A 21,055-nucleotide genomic window follows, 5' to 3' on the forward strand; every position below is an offset into this window, starting at 1 on the left:
AAGAAAATGCACATGGAAGCATTTCACACATAGCAACAAATCCAAAACTTCTTCTGTTCTTAAGGTTTAAGAACTTTCCAGACTTGATGTAACTAAAAGGGCAGGTATAATGCCATTATTTCCTACAATCATTCAGAAAAGTTCGAGTTCATCTGTGCAACCCTAATAGAAGAAAAGAAAATGGGCTTCTTATCTGACAGAGTCCATGGACAGATCACTCTGTCACCTCCTCAGGTCACCAAATCAAGGAGACATAGCAATTATTAGCTTTCAGGCAAGCATCCATGCTAATGAAATCCTACTGCTGTTGTCTGAGCTCCCAAAAGCCAAATAGTGCCATGTCTTACTGAGAAGTGAAGCCACAGTTCATGCATTATGGTGCACAGGAGAGGGTTCAAGGGACTCCTGTCCAATGCATAATGGGAACAGACTTTCTAAGCCTACAGTTTCTGAACCTGTAGATGGCATAGATAAATAAAGGTGGTAAAATTTGAAATATGAACCCTTTTTTATATGACAAACTGCTCATGCTGGACTATGTGAGAAAAGTAATTCCAAAACATCTTTGGTGGGCCAGGATACAGCCCACTGAGCTGGGAGCACCAGCAGGGCCTTCCTTGCTGCCTTCTCTGCCTGGCTAATCTCTAGATAACTGATCTACCAACAAACCTGCCACGTATTTAATATCCCCTTTTTGCCATTGTTTATTCCGTTCACTGCTTTTGCAATAAGTAGCTCAAGACTGGAAAGCAGTTAATAGGTTTCTTCTCCTGTTTCAGCTTGTTTACTTTTAAGGTTTTGGCAGCCTCCCAGGCCTTGCACTCAGTGCCTCCCGCCGTCCTCTCCTGCTGCTCCGGGGGGTCTTTTAAAGAGGCAAAGGAGAGCAGGAAAAGAAGGCTGGGAAGCAGCATTATAAATCACCAAAAAAAAAAAAAAATCAAAAAAAGTCACGGAGATGTTGAAAATCCAAAAACTGTATTTTGCTCGTCACCGAGATCTCAAATCTTTCCAGTGGTGGGTAAAAAGCAAAGGGAACCAAAACAAGCTGGGGGTTGTTGGTGACAGTCTGACTCACAACCCTTTCAGGGGGCAAGTTAGCTTTAAGGCAGTCACGTTATTTATCAAAATTACTACATTCCCTTCCTGTGGGTCATTCGGAAATGTTTACATCTCTTAAATGCCCTTGTTGCCCTAGGCAGCTTTTGTGAATAAGTTGGGATTTCTTTCATAAAGCTTCCTTCCTCCTATTTTTAAGCAGGGGATGGGGAGAAGGGGTTATATTATTGCATGTGAGTGAACTGCAGCTCAGGGAAAGTATTGTTTTGAGTAATATTTATCAGACTTCTAGGTTACTTTAAGTGGTAAAGGTCTAAATGTTTCTTTCAGGATTAAGATCAGCCCAAATCTTTTAAGACGTTCAGAAAAAGTCCCTACTTTTCTTTTTTTTTTTTTTTTTGTATTTCCAGTTAGTGAGGAAATCTGTCTTGCAAGAAGTTTTGTTTTGATAATATTTCCAGATAAACCAGTTACTGAAAATCCTGTGACGGACTACGATCGCAGGCGGATTTCTATAAAAACAATTTGGATAAAACTATCAGGACTTCTGAGTCCTCCCACACTAAAACAAAGTTATGATAACTCAAGAGTCCACTTGAAGGAATAGATAAAGCACTGTGTTTTTAATAAAGACAGGTTTCTTGTGTACTGGCTTTAAGCCAGTAGTATTTATAGTATTGCATTATGGCAAAGAAACTTTATTCTTCCAGGAATTTCGGATTAAGATAACTGTATTTTTTCCTAAAGTCCCTCTTTTTTTTTTTTTTTTTTTTTGTATTTCCAGTTAGTGAGGAAATCTGTCTTGCAAGAAGTTTTGTTTTGATAATATTTCCAGATAAACCAGTTACTGAAAATCCTGTGACGGACTACGATCGCAGGCGGATTTCTATAAAAACAATTTGGATAAAACTATCAGGACTTCTGAGTCCTCCCACACTAAAACAAAGTTATGATAACTCAAGAGTCCACTTGAAGGAATAGATAAAGCACTGTGTTTTTAATAAAGACAGGTTTCTTGTGTACTGGCTTTAAGCCAGTAGTATTTATAGTATTGCATTATGGCAAAGAAACTTTATTCTTCCAGGAATTTCGGATTAAGATAACTGTATTTTTTCCTGTATTTGTAAGGGACGGTGAACTTCTTGCGCTGTGCACCTGCATGCCTGCCAGGACTGGCTTTGTGGAAAACAGGGCTTAGCTCTTGATGCTGGTTAAGGAATATTAATGGCTATCTTTGCTTGTAAAACCAGGAAAGAGAAACCGCTTTGTGCGTTCCAGAGCACTGCAAGAGGCAAGAGCTTTGTTTGTCTTTTCTTTCTCTTTCCCTCGCAAGCCCACAGAGAAGTCTAAACATAGCTAATCCCACAGGGACACAATGGAAAGTTTGGTTTTACGCTCCAGGAGTACTTTCTGGTCAAGAACGGAGCAGTCCTCAGGCAGAACAATTTCTCTCTTCTCTTTTCGCCTTCCACTGTGAAGCAAATGCCCTACAGAACAGAAGGTGACCAGATGTAGGGTGGCAAAAGTGGCAGGAGCAGTAATGTATAGATGCCAGGGATGCTGATTGTTTGGCTTTGACTGGTGGATTGTTTTAACTCGAAGGCCACGATAAGTGATGCTAAAAAAAAGCTGTTTGAGTTAGGAATCAAATCCCAGTTTGACCTCGTAGGAGCTACAGAGAGAGATGGAGGGAAACCATAGCTTTGTGGAGATCTAAGTGGAGACTCCTGCAAGCAAAGGGGACTCGCCGGGCTGGTCCTTTGCCAGTACAGCAGCAGCAGGACATCTGAGGAGGGGACTTGCAGCTGGGAACGCTGTGTTTATATTTTCTTTCTCCACATCACGTAGATTAGATCTGCTTTTAAGGTGGAAAGCAGTCATAAGAGTGTTCCCGTGCATTAATGTGTTCCTGTTTGGCCAAATGATTCAGTTCGTACCTGCAGTTAAAACGTGGCCCCTCCAGCTGGAATTTTCCACACCACCTGAAGGAAGCAGGAGCACCCGACCCATTATTTTTAGCACCACGCATCTTCTTAACTTACTATGGCAACTTTCAAAACTTTTCCCTTAAAAGATCAAAAATACATAGTAGATGTTAGGGTTAGTAGGAATTTTTGTCAGGGCAGTGTATCTGTAGCACTGGGCTTAAAGCAGCAGGCTGTTGTGCCCAGCAGGCTGGAGGTGGGAAATTGGTGCTTTAGGTACAAGTCAAGCGTACTTAAAACCCATAGATGGAGAGCTGTTTGTCAAATGGCAGATTCAATATATTAGCAGCAACCATCAGATTTCAGTCCCTTTCCTTTAGCTCTTGAGTTTTATTCCTTGAATAAAACTCATATGTATAAACCATGTCCTGTCTCTTGACCTCTCATGCAGAAGACTCTGTTCCCCATGGGTTTGATCCCCACCTGCTTTGCCCAGGAGTGAAAGAAGCTCCTGATGCCTCCTCTTGGAGTTCTCCTCCAAAAGGTGGGCTTTCAGCTCTCCTTGACAGCCTGCTCCAGGACCTGCCTGGACCAGCCCAGCGGCTGAGATGGTGGCCTTGCTCATCTCCCATTTCTAGGTGGATTTCCATGTCCTTTGCTGCAGTCATCTGTGCTTCATCCTGTGGTCTGCAGCCCACAGGGAGGTACCTTCACAGCTTGGGATAGACAGCTAACCTTCAACCTTACTAAATGTCTAGCTCAACTTTTTTTTTGTTATTTTACCCTCCCACAAACTATAGAAAAACAGTATTTCAAATGCTGTTAGTAGTTGTTTCTTAAGGTACAAATTAAACAGGGTGATCCCCTGTTTCTTCCATCAAACATCTTATTGCTGCTTCGTAGGAGATGCAGTGGTTTAGATAGCAAAGAAATGTCAAGGTATGAATAATGAAGAATGTAAAAAGTAAATTAAGGAGAAGGCAGCACAGTGATGTGTGTATCCAGCTGCGTTTTTCCTGCTGTGTCTGCTGCTGGAGAATTTCTGAGACTTAAGCAACTCGGTTCATGAAGGGACAAAATTTTTTTTATGTCAAACCATTCCCAGGTGAATGGAACCCCAAAGTAATAGCTTGTGTTTAATTACCTCGGTTACTATGTCTATTGATTGCAAAGACTGTGTGGTTAAACAAAAACCTACCAAAGATTTACCTGTCCTAAAACACCTAGAGAGCTTTTGATTTTGTTAGTTGAAGGTGTTATAAAAGGAGTTCTCATTTGAAGTCATAAGTCCTTAAATGCGTTCAACTTGCATTATTGGTAGATACAATAATAAAAAATTTTTAAATGTAGATCAGTCTTTAACTCTCCATTCTTCAGTTTTAGTCAGGTTACAGCTCCCCTATGAAAACAGGCCATCCATTTCTTCACCATTTAAGAGAAAAATTATTAATAAGCCATAAATTACATTCACATTTCAGTATCTCAGTAAAATCACCATCAACACTAGATCTAACCTAGTAGTCCGTAACCCCTAACTATGAATAAAACAGGATCAGAATTTTATGGATGTCTCTAGGTGGGATATTTCAGCCACAACAAAGTTAACTTTGTATATAGCCATCAGAGGTGGATGGAAAGGGCAAATAATATTCTTCAGAATGTACCTCAATTTAAAAAACTGCTGAGGCCATATGAATGTGCCTTTGTGATTTTCACTGGAACTAAGGAAATCAAGTTTGGTTAGCAGTGAAATTTGTTAAAAGCACATTTCAATCTCATGCCCAAATACACTCAAAAAACGCACATGTCATTTTCTGCTGCCCTGGTTCATTTGGTCTAGCTAGTGGCCCTTCACCAAGAGGGTTGAGTACCGAATCATATGCCGATGTTATAAAATCAGAAAAAAAATATATTAAAGTAACAAACCCAACTGAGTGAAACCAATTGTCGTTGACTCGTTGTAGCAGTACAGGACACTCTGCTGATTCAGATACTCAGGGCAAACTTTTTTTTTCTACCCTTATGAATAATTAGGCTCTAAAGTCAGTAGGTGGCATGTTGGAAGTTAAAGCAAGAGTGATTTTGATGTTGGGACAAGTAATTGAAACATTAGGCAGCTCTGTCAGGGTACTTTCTATTTGCTGTTAACACAGAAAGGGAACAGCAGGCGCCGCCGCCTCTTTGCCGTGTTCCTGACCCACAGTGGTGACTTGAGATGTCTACAGAATCAGGGAAAATGAGGGTAGGGAAAAGAAATGAGAGCAGACAAAATCCAAAAAGCAGAAAACATAGGCAGGATCACCCAGAAATACGAGGAAGCGTGAGCCAGGGCTTGAAGTCCTGAAGCTTTCAACTAAGAGAAATACAGTATGTGCAGTTATAATACTTAAATATTCACTGCTTTTTATCTCTTTTGAAAACAGAGAAGAATGAAGAAGAAGAACAGGAAGCCAAAAGAGAAATAAAACGTAGACTCAGTAGAAAGGTGATTATGTGGTTTTTGTATTGTGTATTTTATGTACGTAGGATTATTTTTTACAGGATTCTAAAAATCCGTGTGTATACATTATTGCAAACGTCCATCAGTCGTGCCCCCGGATTAGAAAGTACAAGCCAAGTCCTTCTTGGGGGAAACTCCATCCTGTCCAGTTTCCCATAGCTGGAAAAACACATGGAGTCTGGCCATGCTTAATATTTGTCCATGGAAACGTGAGAGAGAAACGAGATGTGTTTGTGAGCATGACCACTGCTGTCACATATGTTCGAGGGCAGCCCCACCTGTAGATCTGCTCTTCCCTAGAGCAGCAAAGCAGCATCAGCCATCAGGAATGTCCTCATGGCCCCTGGAAAATTAAGCAGTTATGGATCTTCTGCCCTGCCTTTGGGAGCTCGTACTGGAAGAGGATGGGGGTTGTTCTCATACATAGCCCTAGTCCGCCCTTCTCTGCCAAAATACAGTTTCCTTAATAGAATCCTCCATAGTTAATTAAAGCGAATATCATGTGAAGTGATACAATTTGGCATCATAATGACCTCCAGATGTTCAAAATCAATGTTTTTAGTTAGGGTGGCACCTCCACATCCTGCTTATTTTCAGTATTATAGTTGAACACAGCAGACTCTGTAATCGTTAATGCAGATGGACCTACTGCCTAGTGGGGTAAACGGTGTGACAGTTGCAAAGTCACAATTAATATTCCAGGGATAACTGTCACGATTCTCTCTGACCTGCCCAACAAAGACTATTTTTATAATTGGAGAAATTAGGTTGTGCTGCTTCCCCATTCCCGTGCAGCGCTCCCAGGATGGTGCCTTTTTTTAGACACCTGAAAGTGACCCTATTTAGAAATACCATTAAAGTTCTCTTGAGATTACATCATACCCCTAGCTTTTATTTTATTTTATTTCATCTTATTAAATGTACTATTTTCTGCCTCCCACTTCCAGCTCAGCCTGAGGCCTACAGTGGCTGAACTTCAAGCAAGAAGAATCCTTCGATTTAACGAGTACGTGGAGGTCACAGATTCTCCGGATTACGACCGTCGTGCCGACAAGCCTTGGGCCAGGTTAACTCCCGCAGACAAGGCAAGGGACAAATGTAGATTATAAGAAAATGCTTGCACCTGTCACTTTTTGGGGGGACTTTCCTCTGGCTTACATTCTTTTGATGCCAGCATCACGCATGACATCTGCTGGAGGCAGCAAGATTGTCACGGTGCTACTGTGCACCTACTCCTTGCAGCTCAGAAAACCCACTCAGATGCCTATTAAGAGCCTATTTCCCACCTCCATTATAGCAGTTCAGGCCAGAATTTCTTGCATCTGTAAAGCCTTGCTAAGCCAGGCACACACTCTAAGCAAAGATGGATAACAGAATCATAGAATGGTTAGAGTTGGAAGGGACCTTAAAGACCATCGAGTTCCAACCCCCTGCCATGGGCAGGGACACCTCCCACCAGACCAGGTTGCTCAAAGCCCCATCCAGCCTGGCCTTGAACACCTCCAGGGATGGGGCAGCCACAGCTTCTCTGGACAACCTGTTCCAGTGTCTCAAGAAAGGTTTTCTTCCTAATATCTAGTCTAAATCTCCCTTCTTTCAGTTTAAAACTGTTCCCCCTCGTGAAAGGTTTTCTTCCTAATATCTCGTCTAAATCTCCCTTCTTTCAGTTTAAAACTGTTCCCCCTCGTCCTATTGCCCCACTCCCTCCCCATCCCTCCTGTGTTCAGGCAAGGTTTCTGCTGGCAGAAGCCCGTGTCACTCCCACCATGAGTTACTTTTGCAAGTCATTCAAGTGAAAAAAGGTAGAAGCTGCTCCATCCTCATTAGGGTTCTTGGCCACAGCCGTCAGTGCAGGAGCTGACCATATGCGTGCAGCACATAGGGTGGGAGTTTGGGGGGAGTTTGTGCCCAAAATGGTGCAGTTAATAGTTCCTCTGCCTAACTACAAAGGATGAGACAATTCCATCCTCATTAGGGTTCTTGGCCATAGCCGTCAGTGCAGGAGCTGACCATACACATGCAGCATACTTTTGGGGGGAGTTTGCACCCCAAATGGTGCAGTTAATAATTCCTCTGCCTAACTACAAAGGATGAGACAAATTCTGTGATTCTCTTGTAAAAAACAGATCAGTCAAAGATTACTATGAAATACTCTTCCATTTTCCTCCTATTCCACTTAATAAGAGGAAAACTGTAGGATTTATCTATCAAATAGTGCTGGCGCCTTCAGCACTGGGTCTGAACCAACTTTTATGGAAATCGTGTGAGATGTGGTTGGCGTGAAAAGTGATGCATGCAAGAACTCGCTGTCTTTTAGCTAAAGACTGAGAAGCACTGATTTTATTTCAGCTTGTATTTTACTATTAATGCCAGCTCATCTGAAAATCAAAGGAGACCCTTGTATATCAAGTCAAGGTGGAGACATTAAAAACGTACCCAGAAGTGTTTGTAGCTGTTGGTTCTGGGAGGTGGAGAGCACTCTCTAGTCCTCACGTAGCCTGTGGGAGGTTAGAGCACCCAGCACCTACTTCCACTTTCACCTTGGTCCAACCAGGGTAAACTGCACTAGAAAAAAACCCAGCAGAGTTTCCCACCTACTTTAGGGCAGCAGTTTTTCATCTCAATTCATTTTGTAATGAGGAGGTGCCCAAGGCTGGTTCTGTGATCCCCATGTTTGTTTGCATCAGCAGAAAAGCAGACCCTGGGTTGCCTGGAAACTCCCTGGCCCTTTTTTTCCCCAGGGAAGTAATTTTTCTAATTCCAGTGGGAGCAGAAAATTTTACTGTAACTATATTATGGAGCTGGAGCTCTGGTGTCTTTGCTGCTCAGAAATAGCTGTCTCTTTCCTAGCTATTACAGCAGCATCCTGTAAGCAAGCTGTTGTGACTAAACAGAACCATCCCCTGTTTAAAATGAAGTTTCTCATTTACGAGCCCGCAGCCTGGTGATGCTATAATTTTATCACGCTGCTTGTCTGCTCTGCACTGAAAGGCATGCACACCAGATGAGATTTCTTTAGGGAGTAATGAAATGACACTGCTTTTATTTGAAATGCTGAAAGAAGAGAGGGAGCAAGAGTAAACTGTTGTTTCATTTCACAGTGGAAGTAGGAAAGCATATGGGATAGAAGCAAAAGCCACTTGTATGTATTAGAATATTTCAGAAATTATGTGTGTTGCTTGATGAAGTAAATTGCTTATCACTCTTTTAACATAAGCAACAAGGCGTTTACAAATTGCACTGAATTTCTGCTGTCCTTTAGAATCTGCCAACTTGAAAACGCAAGCCTGAAATGTCTAAATATTTCACGTAATTTTACATAAAACTAATCAAACCAAGTGACTAATTCCACTTAAAACCTGCTGCTCGTCTTGCGTTCCTGAAGCCCTGTCCCCGGTGGGGAGATGGAGGGCCCTTGCTGTGTGTACAGCGTGACTCACCACCTCCTCGGGGGCTGCCCCCACAGATCTTACCCCTCGCAGTTTCGTTCTCAGCAGGTGACACTCGAGGTGACCCGGTCCCTGGGGTTTGTCCATTTTTGTCCATAGCAAGTACCATATTGCGGTGAGGGGGTTGGTTCACCCATTGCAGGAGATTTGGGGTTGCTTTGTTTATTGTTAGTGTTTGATGCTTTGAGTTTCTTCATGGTGACTGGAAAATGGGAGCTGTATGGGAACCTGCAAGAGTAGGGCCAGGTTCCTTTCAGACTCTTTACTTTCCTTAATATTCCTATTTCTTATGGTTGCATATATCATTATTGTTTATTAGGCAGCAATACGGAAAGAACTGAATGAATTTAAAAGCACAGAAATGGAAGTACACGAGGAAAGTCGGCAATTTACCAGGTGGGTGAATCCCTCTTCTTGCATAAGTCATAGAGATGAGTACAACAGCGACCCTCTGCCTTTCTGCAAGTCCTCTGTGGCTGTGTCATGGCTGGTTCCTTGTGTAGATTCCTACTTGAATCCCACCACTGATTCTGGTGGGATCCCCAGTGTTGCTGGTGCCATCCCTGAAGCTGAGTGGTTGATACAGCAGTGCTGGTGACTGCAATGGATCAGTCACTAAGTGGAAAAAGATTGTTTGGGAAATCTAAAAAAATAATCCTTTGAAAGGACTCAGCATCTCATAATAAAGGATGTCCTTCTCTGGCAGTACTCCCCTGCTCATCAGAGCTACACATATTTGTAGATGCGTTTGCTAAGTGAAAACGAGATGATGTGTTGAACTTCAAAAAACCTTATCAGTGTTTTGGGGAGCTTTCTAGGCTCCTGGCAGCAGTTTCAGGGGGAAAAGACAGATTCTCATATTCCTTGTTTGCTGCTTCTAATGTATTAATCTGGATTTGTTTCATTCTCTGTCCTGGATAACACCAAGATGTTGTTCGAAGCATTATGATTTAAAGAGCTCTGAAGCGTCCACAGTTTTTAGCAAGTCTTCCAATTTTGCAGATTTATTCCCTAGGAGGAGGGAGGTGCTTTCTGCCATGCCCATGGCATCTCGATCTTTTGAAGTTAGAAAGGTGGTTCTGGGAGGTGGAGAGCACTCTCTAGTCCTCACGTAGCCTGTGGGAGGTTAGAGCACCCAGCACCTACCTCCACTTTCACCTTGGTCCAACCAGGGTAAACTACACTAGAAAAAAACCCAGCAGAGTTTCCCACCTACTTTAGGGCAGCAGTTTTTCATCTCAATTCATTTTGTAATGAGGAGGTGCCCAAGGCTGGTTCTGTGATCCCCATGTTTGTTTGCATCAGCAGAAAAGCAGACCCTGGGTTGCCTGGAAACTCCCTGGCCCTTTTTTTCCCCAGGGAAGTAATTTTTCTAATTCCAGTGGGAGCAGAAAATTTTACTGTAACTATATTATGGAGCTGGAGCTCTGGTGTCTTTGCTGCTCAGAAATAGCTGTCTCTTTCCTAGCTATTACAGCAGCATCCTGTAAGCAAGCTGTTGTGACTAAACAGAACCATCCCCTGTTTAAAATGAAGTTTCTCATTTACGAGCCCGCAGTCTGGTGATGCTATAATTTTATCACGCTGCTTGTCTGTTCTGCACTGAAAGGCATGCACACCAGATGAGATTTCTTTAGGGAGTAATGAAATGACACTGCTTTTATTTGAAATGCTGAAAGAAGAGAGGGAGCAAGAGTAAACTGTTGCTTCATTTCACAGTGGAAGTAGGAAAGCATATGGGATAGAAGCAAAAGCCACTTGTATCTATTAGAATATTTCAGAAATTATATGTGTTGCTTGATGAAGTAAATTGCTTATCACTCTTTTAACATAAGCAACAAGGCGTTTACAAATTGCACTGAATTTCTGCTGTCCTTTAGAATCTGCCAACTGAAAACACAAGCCCGAAATGTCCAAATATTTCACGTAATTTTACATAAAACTAATCAAACCAAGTGACTAATTCCACTTAAAACCTGCTGCTCATCTTGCATTCCTGAAGACCTGTCCCCGGTGGGGATCTGGAGGGCCCTTGCTGTGTGTACAGTGTGACTCGCCACCTCCTCGGGGGCTGCCCCCACAGATCTTACCCCTCGCAGTTTCGTTCTCAGCAGGTGACACTCGAGGTGACCCGGTCCCTGGGGTTTGTCCATCTTTGTCCATAGCAAGTACCATATTGCGGTGAGGGGGTTGGTTCACCCATTGCAGGAGATTTGGGGTTGCTTTGTTTATTGTTAGTGTTTGGTGTCTTGCGTTCCTGAAGCCCTGTCCCCGGTGGGGAGATGGAGGGCCCTTGCTGTGTGTACAGCGTGACTCACCACCTCCTCGGGGGCTGCCCCCACAGATCTTACCCCTCGCAGTTTCGTTCTCAGCAGGTGACACTCGAGGTGACCCGGTCCCTGGGGTTTGTCCATTTTTGTCCATAGCAAGTACCATATTGCGGTGAGGGGGTTGGTTCACCCATTGCAGGAGATTTGGGGTTGCTTTGTTTATTGTTAGTGTTTGATGCTTTGAGTTTCTTCATGGTGACTGGAAAATGGGAGCTGTATGGGAACCTGCAAGAGTAGGGCCAGGTTCCTTTCAGACTCTTTACTTTCCTTAATATTCCTATTTCTTATGGTTGCATATATCATTATTGTTTATTAGGCAGCAATACGGAAAGAACTGAATGAATTTAAAAGCACAGAAATGGAAGTACACGAGGAAAGTCGGCAATTTACCAGGTGGGTGAATCCCTCTTCTTGCATAAGTCATAGAGATGAGTACAACAGCGACCCTCTGCCTTTCTGCAAGTCCTCTGTGGCTGTGTCATGGCTGGTTCCTTGTGTAGATTCCTACTTGAATCCCACCACTGATTCTGGTGGGATCCCCAGTGTTGCTGGTGCCATCCCTGAAGCTGAGTGGTTGATACAGCAGTGCTGGTGACTGCAATGGATCAGTCACTAAGTGGAAAAAGATTGTTTGGGAAATCTAAAAAAATAATCCTTTGAAAGGACTCAGCATCTCATAATAAAGGATGTCCTTCTCTGGCAGTACTCCCCTGCTCATCAGAGCTACACATATTTGTAGATGCGTTTGCTAAGTGAAAACGAGATGATGTGTTGAACTTCAAAAAACCTTATCAGTGTTTTGGGGAGCTTTCTAGGCTCCTGGCAGCAGTTTCAGGGGGAAAAGACAGATTCTCATATTCCTTGTTTGCTGCTTCTAATGTATTAATCTGGATTTGTTTCATTCTCTGTCCTGGATAACACCAAGATGTTGTTCGAAGCATTATGATTTAAAGAGCTCTGAAGCGTCCACAGTTTTTAGCAAGTCTTCCAATTTTGCAGATTTATTCCCTAGGAGGAGGGAGGTGCTTTCTGCCATCCCCATGGCATCTGTATTTTTGAAGTTACAAAGGCTGAGCAGAACTTGCTGTTGGGATCAGCCAACATTGCAGAGATAGCATTATTATCTTCACCTCCACGCAGAGTAAAGTCAAATCAAAATAATTGGCTATGACCGTGTCCCTTCCTTTTCCTGCTGCTGTTTTAATCAAACTTAGGATCTGCACAGGCGACTGTGAATCCTCTAATTAAAGACAGTGTCAGAAGGAAAATTCACCATGGGAGATGGGGTTTTGGTGAGTTCTGGCATCTCCTAGTTCAGTGCTGGATTTCACAACTTCAGTGATTTTCCTGCACCAAAACATGGCTTTTCCTATGATACGATAAACCCACTTCACTGTACTGTTTATTCATGTATAACATGAATATACATGAATAAATTAATTTAAAGAAAATTAAACCAGTTTCACAGGCAGCAAAACTAAACCAGGAGATGAACCAGGAGGCAGGAGCCTTTTCAAACATGGATTTGTATATTTTCATCTGGCTTCCGATGTCATTTTCTCTTCAGGCAATAGGTAGTATATCTTCTTCCGAATATATAAAAATAGTACTTTAAGAAAACGGGCATCCCAAGGGAGAGAAGGAAAATGAGCAGGAATAGAAACCTGGCTGTGTGCTGAGAGAGATGGAGTGCGACCTCCTGCTTATGTTGTTATGTTTTTTTTGAGTTGCATTGCAATATAGAAACGTAAGTACAGATAGGAATGAGTCATAAAAAGAACTGGTTATTTTTTCACAAGAATTGAAAACAGTTGAGACCGATTACAGCTGGATTCTTGAAAGACGAACCAAAAATCTCAGGGATTCAGCGGAATGACAAACCAGTTAAAAAGTGAATTTTTTTCCTAAGGAGGGCCTTGGAAAATGGAGTCAAAAAATAGGCACAGACAAATTGATAAATACATGGTCCTGGAAGAATTTCAACCTGAGGGAAATCAGGCTTTCTCTGTTCTCTCCCCACCCTGTTTATTTCATTGGTCATGTTGTGGAGCCACTGCACAGAAGTCAGCAGAGTAACAGTAGAAAAAGCTAATTAAGAACAGAATTAGATACAGATGTTTTAAGTCAACTGCAATTTTGAAAATAAAGAGAGATTTGGTTTCCTCTGGGACCTCTCATTAAAGATTATGTAGTTGCCACTACATTTGGATGGATACAACGAAAGTGATTTGTTTTAAGAAAAAGACAGACAAAAGTTTCTGGCCAGAGAATTAATTACTCAGCTTTTAATTTTTTTCAAGAATGATCACTGAGGTGATAGAAACCAAAAGGCACTTGAATTTGCAGCTGGTTAACAAAGGCTGATTCGTGAAGTTCTGTGGTAGAATGAGACAACAAGGAAGCTGCTTATTAAACAAAATATTGCTTATAGCATATGGTTTCATATATTATTAGATATTCAGTATAAGATGCTTTAGTGTTACAATCAGTATTTACAGTATCTTTGAATTGTTAACATTTTCTGTTAGAATTGGGAAAAGAAAAACACTGGTTCTCATTGTTTGTCATTTACTGTAATGACTGTCAGTTGAACTGTTTCTCTACTCCTCGGAATTTAGACTGATTCCTTCTTTTATTTCATAACAGAATCCAAGAAACCGAGTTTCTAAAAATAGGGACATAAAAAATTGGGAAAAGAAAAACACTGGTTCTTGTTCATCATTTACTGTAATGACTGTCAGTTGAACTGTTTCTCTACTCCTCGGAATTTAGACTGATTCCTTCTTTTATTTCATAACAGAATCCAAGAAACTGAGTTTCTAAAAATAGGGACATAAATAAAAGTTCGGGAAGAGGATATTAGTAGATGTTTATAAAAGAGCTTCGAATGGAAATGCTAGATGTAGTCCAAGATACTGTTGTTCTGCAGAGATACAAAAACCCTGTGTCTTTTTTTTGCAATGCACGGTACCCTCACGGAGCAGATGAGCTCTGTACTTGTGAATGTCAGCTTTTGTGTACACCTCCTTTCTTTGAGAAATGCATCCCTGTATTGTATTGAGCCACGTTACAAGGGTAACGTGTGGCTTGTTTTCTTTTCTCCTCTCCAGAACTGTTAAGAGAAAATGTGTCAAAGAAAAACTTATGTAAATGTACTCTGCTAAGTGCATCATTAACTAGGCTTTTTTTTAAAGTTGTTGCATCTTTTACTACTTCATGGATAGATATATTTTTAAAGCCATTTAAACAGAGATTTAGAAGTCTGGGGATAGAGATGTTGAACACCTGATATTGGTGCCCTTCTTACCCTTTTGCTTGGATTCATTACATTTAAGCTGAGTTTGAATTTCAATTGCTGTAGGCTCCCAACTTACTCCAGGAAAAGGTTGGGATCACCCTTTGGAGGAAGCCACCTCTCTATCCATCATACAGGCAATCTGGAGCAACATACATGCCCTACCTAAAAGTCTAAGAAACAACAAGGTGTATTTGGGCCTTCATGTGCCACAGCTGGCTGCTGTTAATAGGATGAAAGCATCTGCAGTGCTATAAAATTTGTTGCTTATTAAAAAAAAAAATCCAAATTTTTTGTTAGCCTCATTTTGTGGAAGGATTAAAAAAATCAGAATGTTAAGTTTTATGCCATAGCAAAGCTTTTCTGACTTATCTACAGTGTCTCCAAATAGTAAATGCAATCTGGCTGAAGCTATATTGGTAAACAAAACAGATTGGAGACTGTTCTCCAGCCTTGAGGCCAGCAGGTTTGGCACAGCTTGAATTCATACAGTCAACCTCTTCTCCCAACCCCAAAACAGGGTGATGTCCCCCCATACACAGCTTGGGCTAATCACAGCCATGCCCAGGCAGAATCTGGAAGAGTGCTGGTTGAGCCATGCAAAACTGTGCCAGGGACCATGGGTAACAGGTTAATGGTATGGACAGACAGACAAACACCAGTGTGCAAGCCACACCGTGGCCCCATTTGGTTTTCTAGTAGAGAAGGACAGACAGCAGGGGATGATAGAGCTGATTCAATCCCACTTAGACCAGGAAAACCAGGAATAATTCTGTTCAGGCAACACAAGTAAACAGCTGTGGGAGAAGGGTGAAGATCATTGTCATTGTCGGTTGAAAGAATGTAATTCTAAGTTTTTTAATGATTTCTCATTTCAGGTTTCATCGTCCATAACTGTCTGACCGCATCCCATATTTCATGTAAGAATTTTCTTTGGGGAAGTCATTGCATCCTGATGAGCTGAGATTGCACTGGAACTGGACTGAGTGTGAGTGTGTGCTACAGCTTACCCTGAGGTTCATGAAGGATGTGGCCCTCGTCTTTATCAAGGGACAAATGATTTGTCTGGGAGGAGAACCCACATGAAGTGTTTGTCATGGTTAAGACAGACCACGATTCCGTGGCTAAACCCACACAGACGAGTCGGTGGACTTCTTCGTCAGAGCTCCACAAGTCAAGAAGAGCTGAAGACAATCGGTTGAGAGCCTGTTGCCAGGATCTCATCAAACTCCGTAGGGTTGTGACTGAGGGTGATGGAGAGGGGGGAGCGTGGAAAGGACTGAGAGCATCAGGGAAGAGAGACTTCGCTTGTCAGTCCGCAGAGAAAAGTGGACCGGATGGGACTGCTTAATGATGCACTTGGCCAGTGGGGGGAATTATTATTTTTTTTTTTTAAAAAAGAGTATGAGCAACTGTGCATGTATTTCTTTTAGTGGCCACAGCCTGTCTTAGAAAGACAGCAAGCCACAAGTCCTCATGTCATCAGTACTTTAGTGAAGAACTGTAATTTTCTTTGGTGCCAGTAAATACAGTTGCCAGAAATTAGTCCTAGCATAACTCGGCTGTCTTTTTTAAAATCCCAGTGAGCATGCTTCAAGAACATACATTGAACGTTCACACAGAAAAAGTCACACATTTTTTTTGGTTTTTAACGTTGACATACCCTGGATCCTCAGAAACACCTAAACAGGATTTGAAGGACAAATAACGTGACACTATGAATGCAATGAAATGCTTCGTGTTTAGAAACACTCCTTGCTGTCTGTCACTTGCCATTCGAACCAGAGGGATCATTATCTTTCTCACCCATGGCAGGCAGTGGTGGCAACTTTGACATCATGCTAGTGTGAATCCAAAATCAGAATTGGAATTAGGCACAAAAGTCTTTGCTAGTAGGCTTGAGCAGTGATTACTGATGTGACTTTTTACGTTTAAGGACTCTTGCACTGCTTTGAGGAAGAACTCACAGATGAATCAGTATGTCTTCAGCTACTGGTCCTGTAAAAGTGAACGGAAAATCCTTAGAGTGTCTGCAGTTTGTTTTTGATGAGTGTGAAGAATGCTTCTTAGATTCCTAATTTTTTATACTATCTTGAAATTGTACATGTGAATACAGTACTATTAAAAATAAGTGGTATGGAGTGTGAAAGGCAATACATGGTTTTTCTAAGTTGGCCCAAAGGCCTATTAAAAAGCCTGTGGCGTTGTTTACACTAAGAAATTCTGTCTTATATTAGCACTTATTTATCCTTTGAATTAATGTACACAACGTTGGGGGGGGGTCTGGAATTCACATATGCATCCATTTAATGCAGTATTACAATATATTTGATATTTATCCTTTCTAATGTGTGTACATATTACAATTTATTTTTGTCTTTTATGTGCCCTGTTTAGTTTTTAATTATGAAGTGTAAGTATTTCTTTTTCAGGCAATAAAAGGTCTGTGTAGATGTGATTTTTACCTCAGAACCTGGAAGAGATTCTTGTGGAATGTTTTTCATTTACAAAATTGAAGGTTGTTGTTTTAGATGTCAGCCTAAAGGCAGGAAGGCAATTTGGTGGCTAAAATTAGATCTCCCTCTTTACTGATATTTACAAGAAGACCAGGTTTGCATAAATGGGGTAGATTATTTTAGTAAAGAGCACTTCTGGTAACAGGAGAGTGCTTTCCAACAGCTGTCACTCTATTATTTTTAAAGAGATTGACAAACCTTTTTTAAAAAAGATAAATTTACATGACTGTTAGGATCATTTACATTTTAGTAAAAATCTAATGACGTACAGAGCCCAAAATATCAATAACCACATAAAATAACCATCTACATGCTTGTAGCAAAGAAAAGGAAGCAGCACCTTCCTTTTTTAATGGAATCAATAAGAGCCATTAGGATTCCATTTGCAGAAAACAGTTTAGCTTCTGTGAGGCCCATCATTTTACAAATATAGAAGCACCACTTTGACATCAAGGAAACGGTGAAAATGTATTCTTTGGCACTAAATCATACAGGAATGATCAGGTCATTAGAGTTAAGATTTGTCAGCAATTCTGGTAGAACCCTAATTATTATTTTTAGAATTTGAAGAGTAAACTTAAAACTTTCACTGGTACTTAATAAATAGTTCTCCTGCTTAAACTTTTCGTTGTTGTTGTTGCCAAATTTAGAAATGTGTGTCCAAAGCCTATAAAGGCCTGCTATGTTGACTTTGAAGTATAAAACACAGCATTTCACTTCAAAGGGAACAAGCGGAGCAATTAAATAGACCTCAGTGCTGCCTTAATGACTTTGAAATGTTTGAAAGCAGCCAAGATTCTAAAGGCCGAAAGATGGCTGTTGCACAGGCAGAGTAACTTGGACCAAGGTAAGGTCAGACTATATAAACTTTATATAAGACAGTAGCTCCACTGATATGCCAGGGCACGTACGGCTCACACAAGGAAACTAAAAGTTGCTAAAACTCTTAGGATGAAGCCAATGAATTGACTTTGCAAGAAGATGTTCCTCTCTACTAGGCCTGGAACATGGATGGAAAGACACGTGGCACCTTCTTGTTTCAAGAGCTAAAACACAAAGATGAGGATACAACTTCTGGCCTAGACTTCCTCAAGCTGCATTTGACATGAGGATACAAAGGTGAGATATCGCTTAGGTTTTACCTGTCCTCCTTCTGCATTTGGGGTTTTTTAAAGTATTCACTACAAGCCATTGCTAGAGGCAGAATACTAGTCTACATAGAGATGCTGAGCTAAATCTTTAATTTCTCATGTAATTTCTTATTATTTTGATGATAAATAATCAGGTGCATTCTTTGGCCCACAATTCAGCAAACTACTTAAGCAAAGTTACGTAACTGGACTAGAAGAGTTGCCTTTATTGGAACTTCTGTAAAAACGTAGTATATTTGCAGAATTAGAACTATAAACTATCTATTGTGCATTGTACCCCCCCACAGAATTGTATATACTATTTTTATATTCCAAATATCAACTGGCAGAAAAAAGACAGCTGTAAAGTGTTATCCATGCAATAAAAAATAACAAGCTCTTGGTATGTCACTACGTGCAGTGAAGCAAGTTTGCTTTACCTTATTGAGCTGCCTGAAGTTGGTTTCTGCTGTTATCTCCTAATCCTCTATATTGATGATTTCAAATGTCTCCACGTTGCTACAACAGCCCATTGGAAATGATACATCATGTATCTGACTGCCTCTGGTGCTGCATGCCTGTTAGAAGGGAAAACTCAGGATAAGTCCTGAGAAACTCCTGAGTGAGAAATCCTTGAGGGAAAAAAAGTAAGAAGATGTAAAAAAGGCAAAGAAAAAATAACACTTTCCATGTAACACATCGTACAATCCAGCTGGTGAAAAGAGATCAACATGTTAATTTTTATCAAGTTGGACAAATCATTAAAATGTCATCCAGAACATATGCTAAACCTGACACACATACCTGTGTTCCACAGAATCAGATATGAACTTTTACACGCACACAAAGAGAAAATGAGTAGCTTGAAGCAGTGGTTTCTGAAATTACCTCATATATCACATTTATCAGTAGGATCACACATCACAGCATGTTGCTGTGGGTGCAGGAGAACGGATGCTTAATCAAACCCTAATTTCTTCTTCACATAACAAATTGAAACTGTCCTAGAATGTTGTCATCTCTTTCTTCTTTCAGGTAATACATATTAGTCCTTATAACTGAAATTAGTTGTTTCAAATGAAAAAAACCCTATCTACATTTCCTTGAATTGTGATGTAAATGTTGAGTAAACAAGTACCAAAAAAAAATTATTTAAGCTAAATGGTTACAATTATTTAAGCTCAATACCATTGTGACCAGTGATTTGAAACAAGGTAGGACCAGGAGCAGTGTCTCTTCAAAAATCACTGCAAGTATTCGCAGCCATTTGTAGGTCTACAAGATTGTATTTATTTGTTGGTTTTAGCATTTGTGTACAGTTTTGTGTGTCCTGTGCTGTGGTGGACTTGACCGACCTCTGATGTGGTGTGGGGCAGGGCAGCCCCACCACCTGCTTTGGCCACACTGAGCTCTTAGAGAAGCACCACAACCTCAGTGCTGACATGTGAAAAACATATCAGATGACCGCTTTGTTTTTTACTTTTTTTGTTGTTTCCCTTAAAAACCAAATGAAAGACGTGAAACAAAGGGATGAAAGTATCCCTGATATTACAGAAATTAGACCCCCTCCTTCCAGGTGAGATTAGTGCTTTGTTTCCAGCAGAGATGCTTCAAACCCAGATCTGTGACTAGTAATACTACAGCTACATCAGAGCTGTCACTTAACCCGAATATAAATATAGCCTGAATCATAAAATGGGAAGAAGATGCAGCCAGCACAGACTCAAAACATCTATCTAGTCTGGCAGCCCAGGAATCCAAGAAAACCCCCTCGTGGGCTGCAGCTGGGAGCAGGAGCCAGGGTAGGGAAAGCCACACTGTCACCTCAATACTTGGCAGATGGCACCAGGAGGACAGGTCTGGTTCAGCATTGCTGCCATCCTACAGACTAGAGCATGAGCTCATGTCCTAATGTCTGTTAATGCTTTAATGATAAAGCAAACCAAGCTAAAAGCCTGCATTTGCATGAAATTGTCAGGTATAACAGAACTACGTCTTTTAAATCTTTGACATCATCTGTTTTTATACGTATCCCAAGGATTTCAGGCCTGTGTCACTGCTGTAAGCTAAAATAAAGACATACTCAGGGTGAAAACCAGAATAAATTTGCCTCCTGCCTTTAGGAACTTCCACATTTAGCTCCATTAATGTTGCTATCTTTATTCTTCTTGTACAGAGCTCAGTGTAATGCTCACTGCTGGGACCTGGCTTTTGATGAACGAAAAAAAGCAATTCTGAAAGTTTTTATTAGTTTGATATTAAAATATTTAGAGGATCAAATCAAAGTAAACTCCACTGAATAGCTTAAGACTTCTATTTAACAGATATCTGAAAACAAAAACAAAACCCAAAACCAACAAAAAACCAAAATTAAAAAAAACAATTTATGGAAGTCTAGCTATATAGAGAAAAGGAGAGATGGAGTAAAAATAACATATTTCACTGTAATGTTTTGTCACGTTTCTATTTATTAGCTTTAATGATTAATAAGGTCTTCTTTCATTGTTTGTCATTGTTCCCATCTTGTTTCAGGATTTTAATGGAAATAGAGCTCATAGGAACTAGATACAGCATTTCACCAATATTTCATTATTTTCTAGAAGCTAAATATTGCATTGGATAGGTACAAAGAAAGTAATGGTATTCTTTGTGTCTCCTTGTTCAATCATTAATTCTTTATATTAAAAAAGTCTTGCAATACTATGTCAAATTTAACCATATTTGAACATTGTTATAAAATAGCAAAATGTTGCTGAACGTATCTTCTCTTCCTTTCACTACTTTGTGTGGTGGTATATTAATTTGTAAACTTGTATAAATTTTGGAATTAAAAAAATTCTGTGTTTTGGATGAT

The 21,055-nt window shown here is 40.7% G+C and overlaps 1 protein-coding gene across 1 annotated transcript in view; it reads left to right on the plus strand.

Annotated features, from left to right (window-relative positions):
• PHACTR2 (phosphatase and actin regulator 2) overlaps nucleotides 1-21,055 on the plus strand; it is a 176,015-nt gene extending 154,960 nt beyond the window's left edge. The window contains exons 10-13 of the mRNA XM_014939560.1: nucleotides 5,405-5,466; nucleotides 6,429-6,566; nucleotides 9,250-9,326; nucleotides 15,434-21,055. Of these exons, the coding sequence (XP_014795046.1) occupies nucleotides 5,405-5,466; nucleotides 6,429-6,566; nucleotides 9,250-9,326; nucleotides 15,434-15,449 (293 nt within the window). The 3' untranslated portion in view covers nucleotides 15,450-21,055. The remainder of the gene's footprint in view (nucleotides 1-5,404; nucleotides 5,467-6,428; nucleotides 6,567-9,249; nucleotides 9,327-15,433) is intronic.

This window comes from Calidris pugnax, unplaced genomic scaffold (assembly GCF_001431845.1).
Source record: "Calidris pugnax isolate Ruff unplaced genomic scaffold, ASM143184v1 scaffold57, whole genome shotgun sequence".
Classification (NCBI taxonomy): Eukaryota; Metazoa; Chordata; class Aves; order Charadriiformes; family Scolopacidae; genus Calidris; species Calidris pugnax.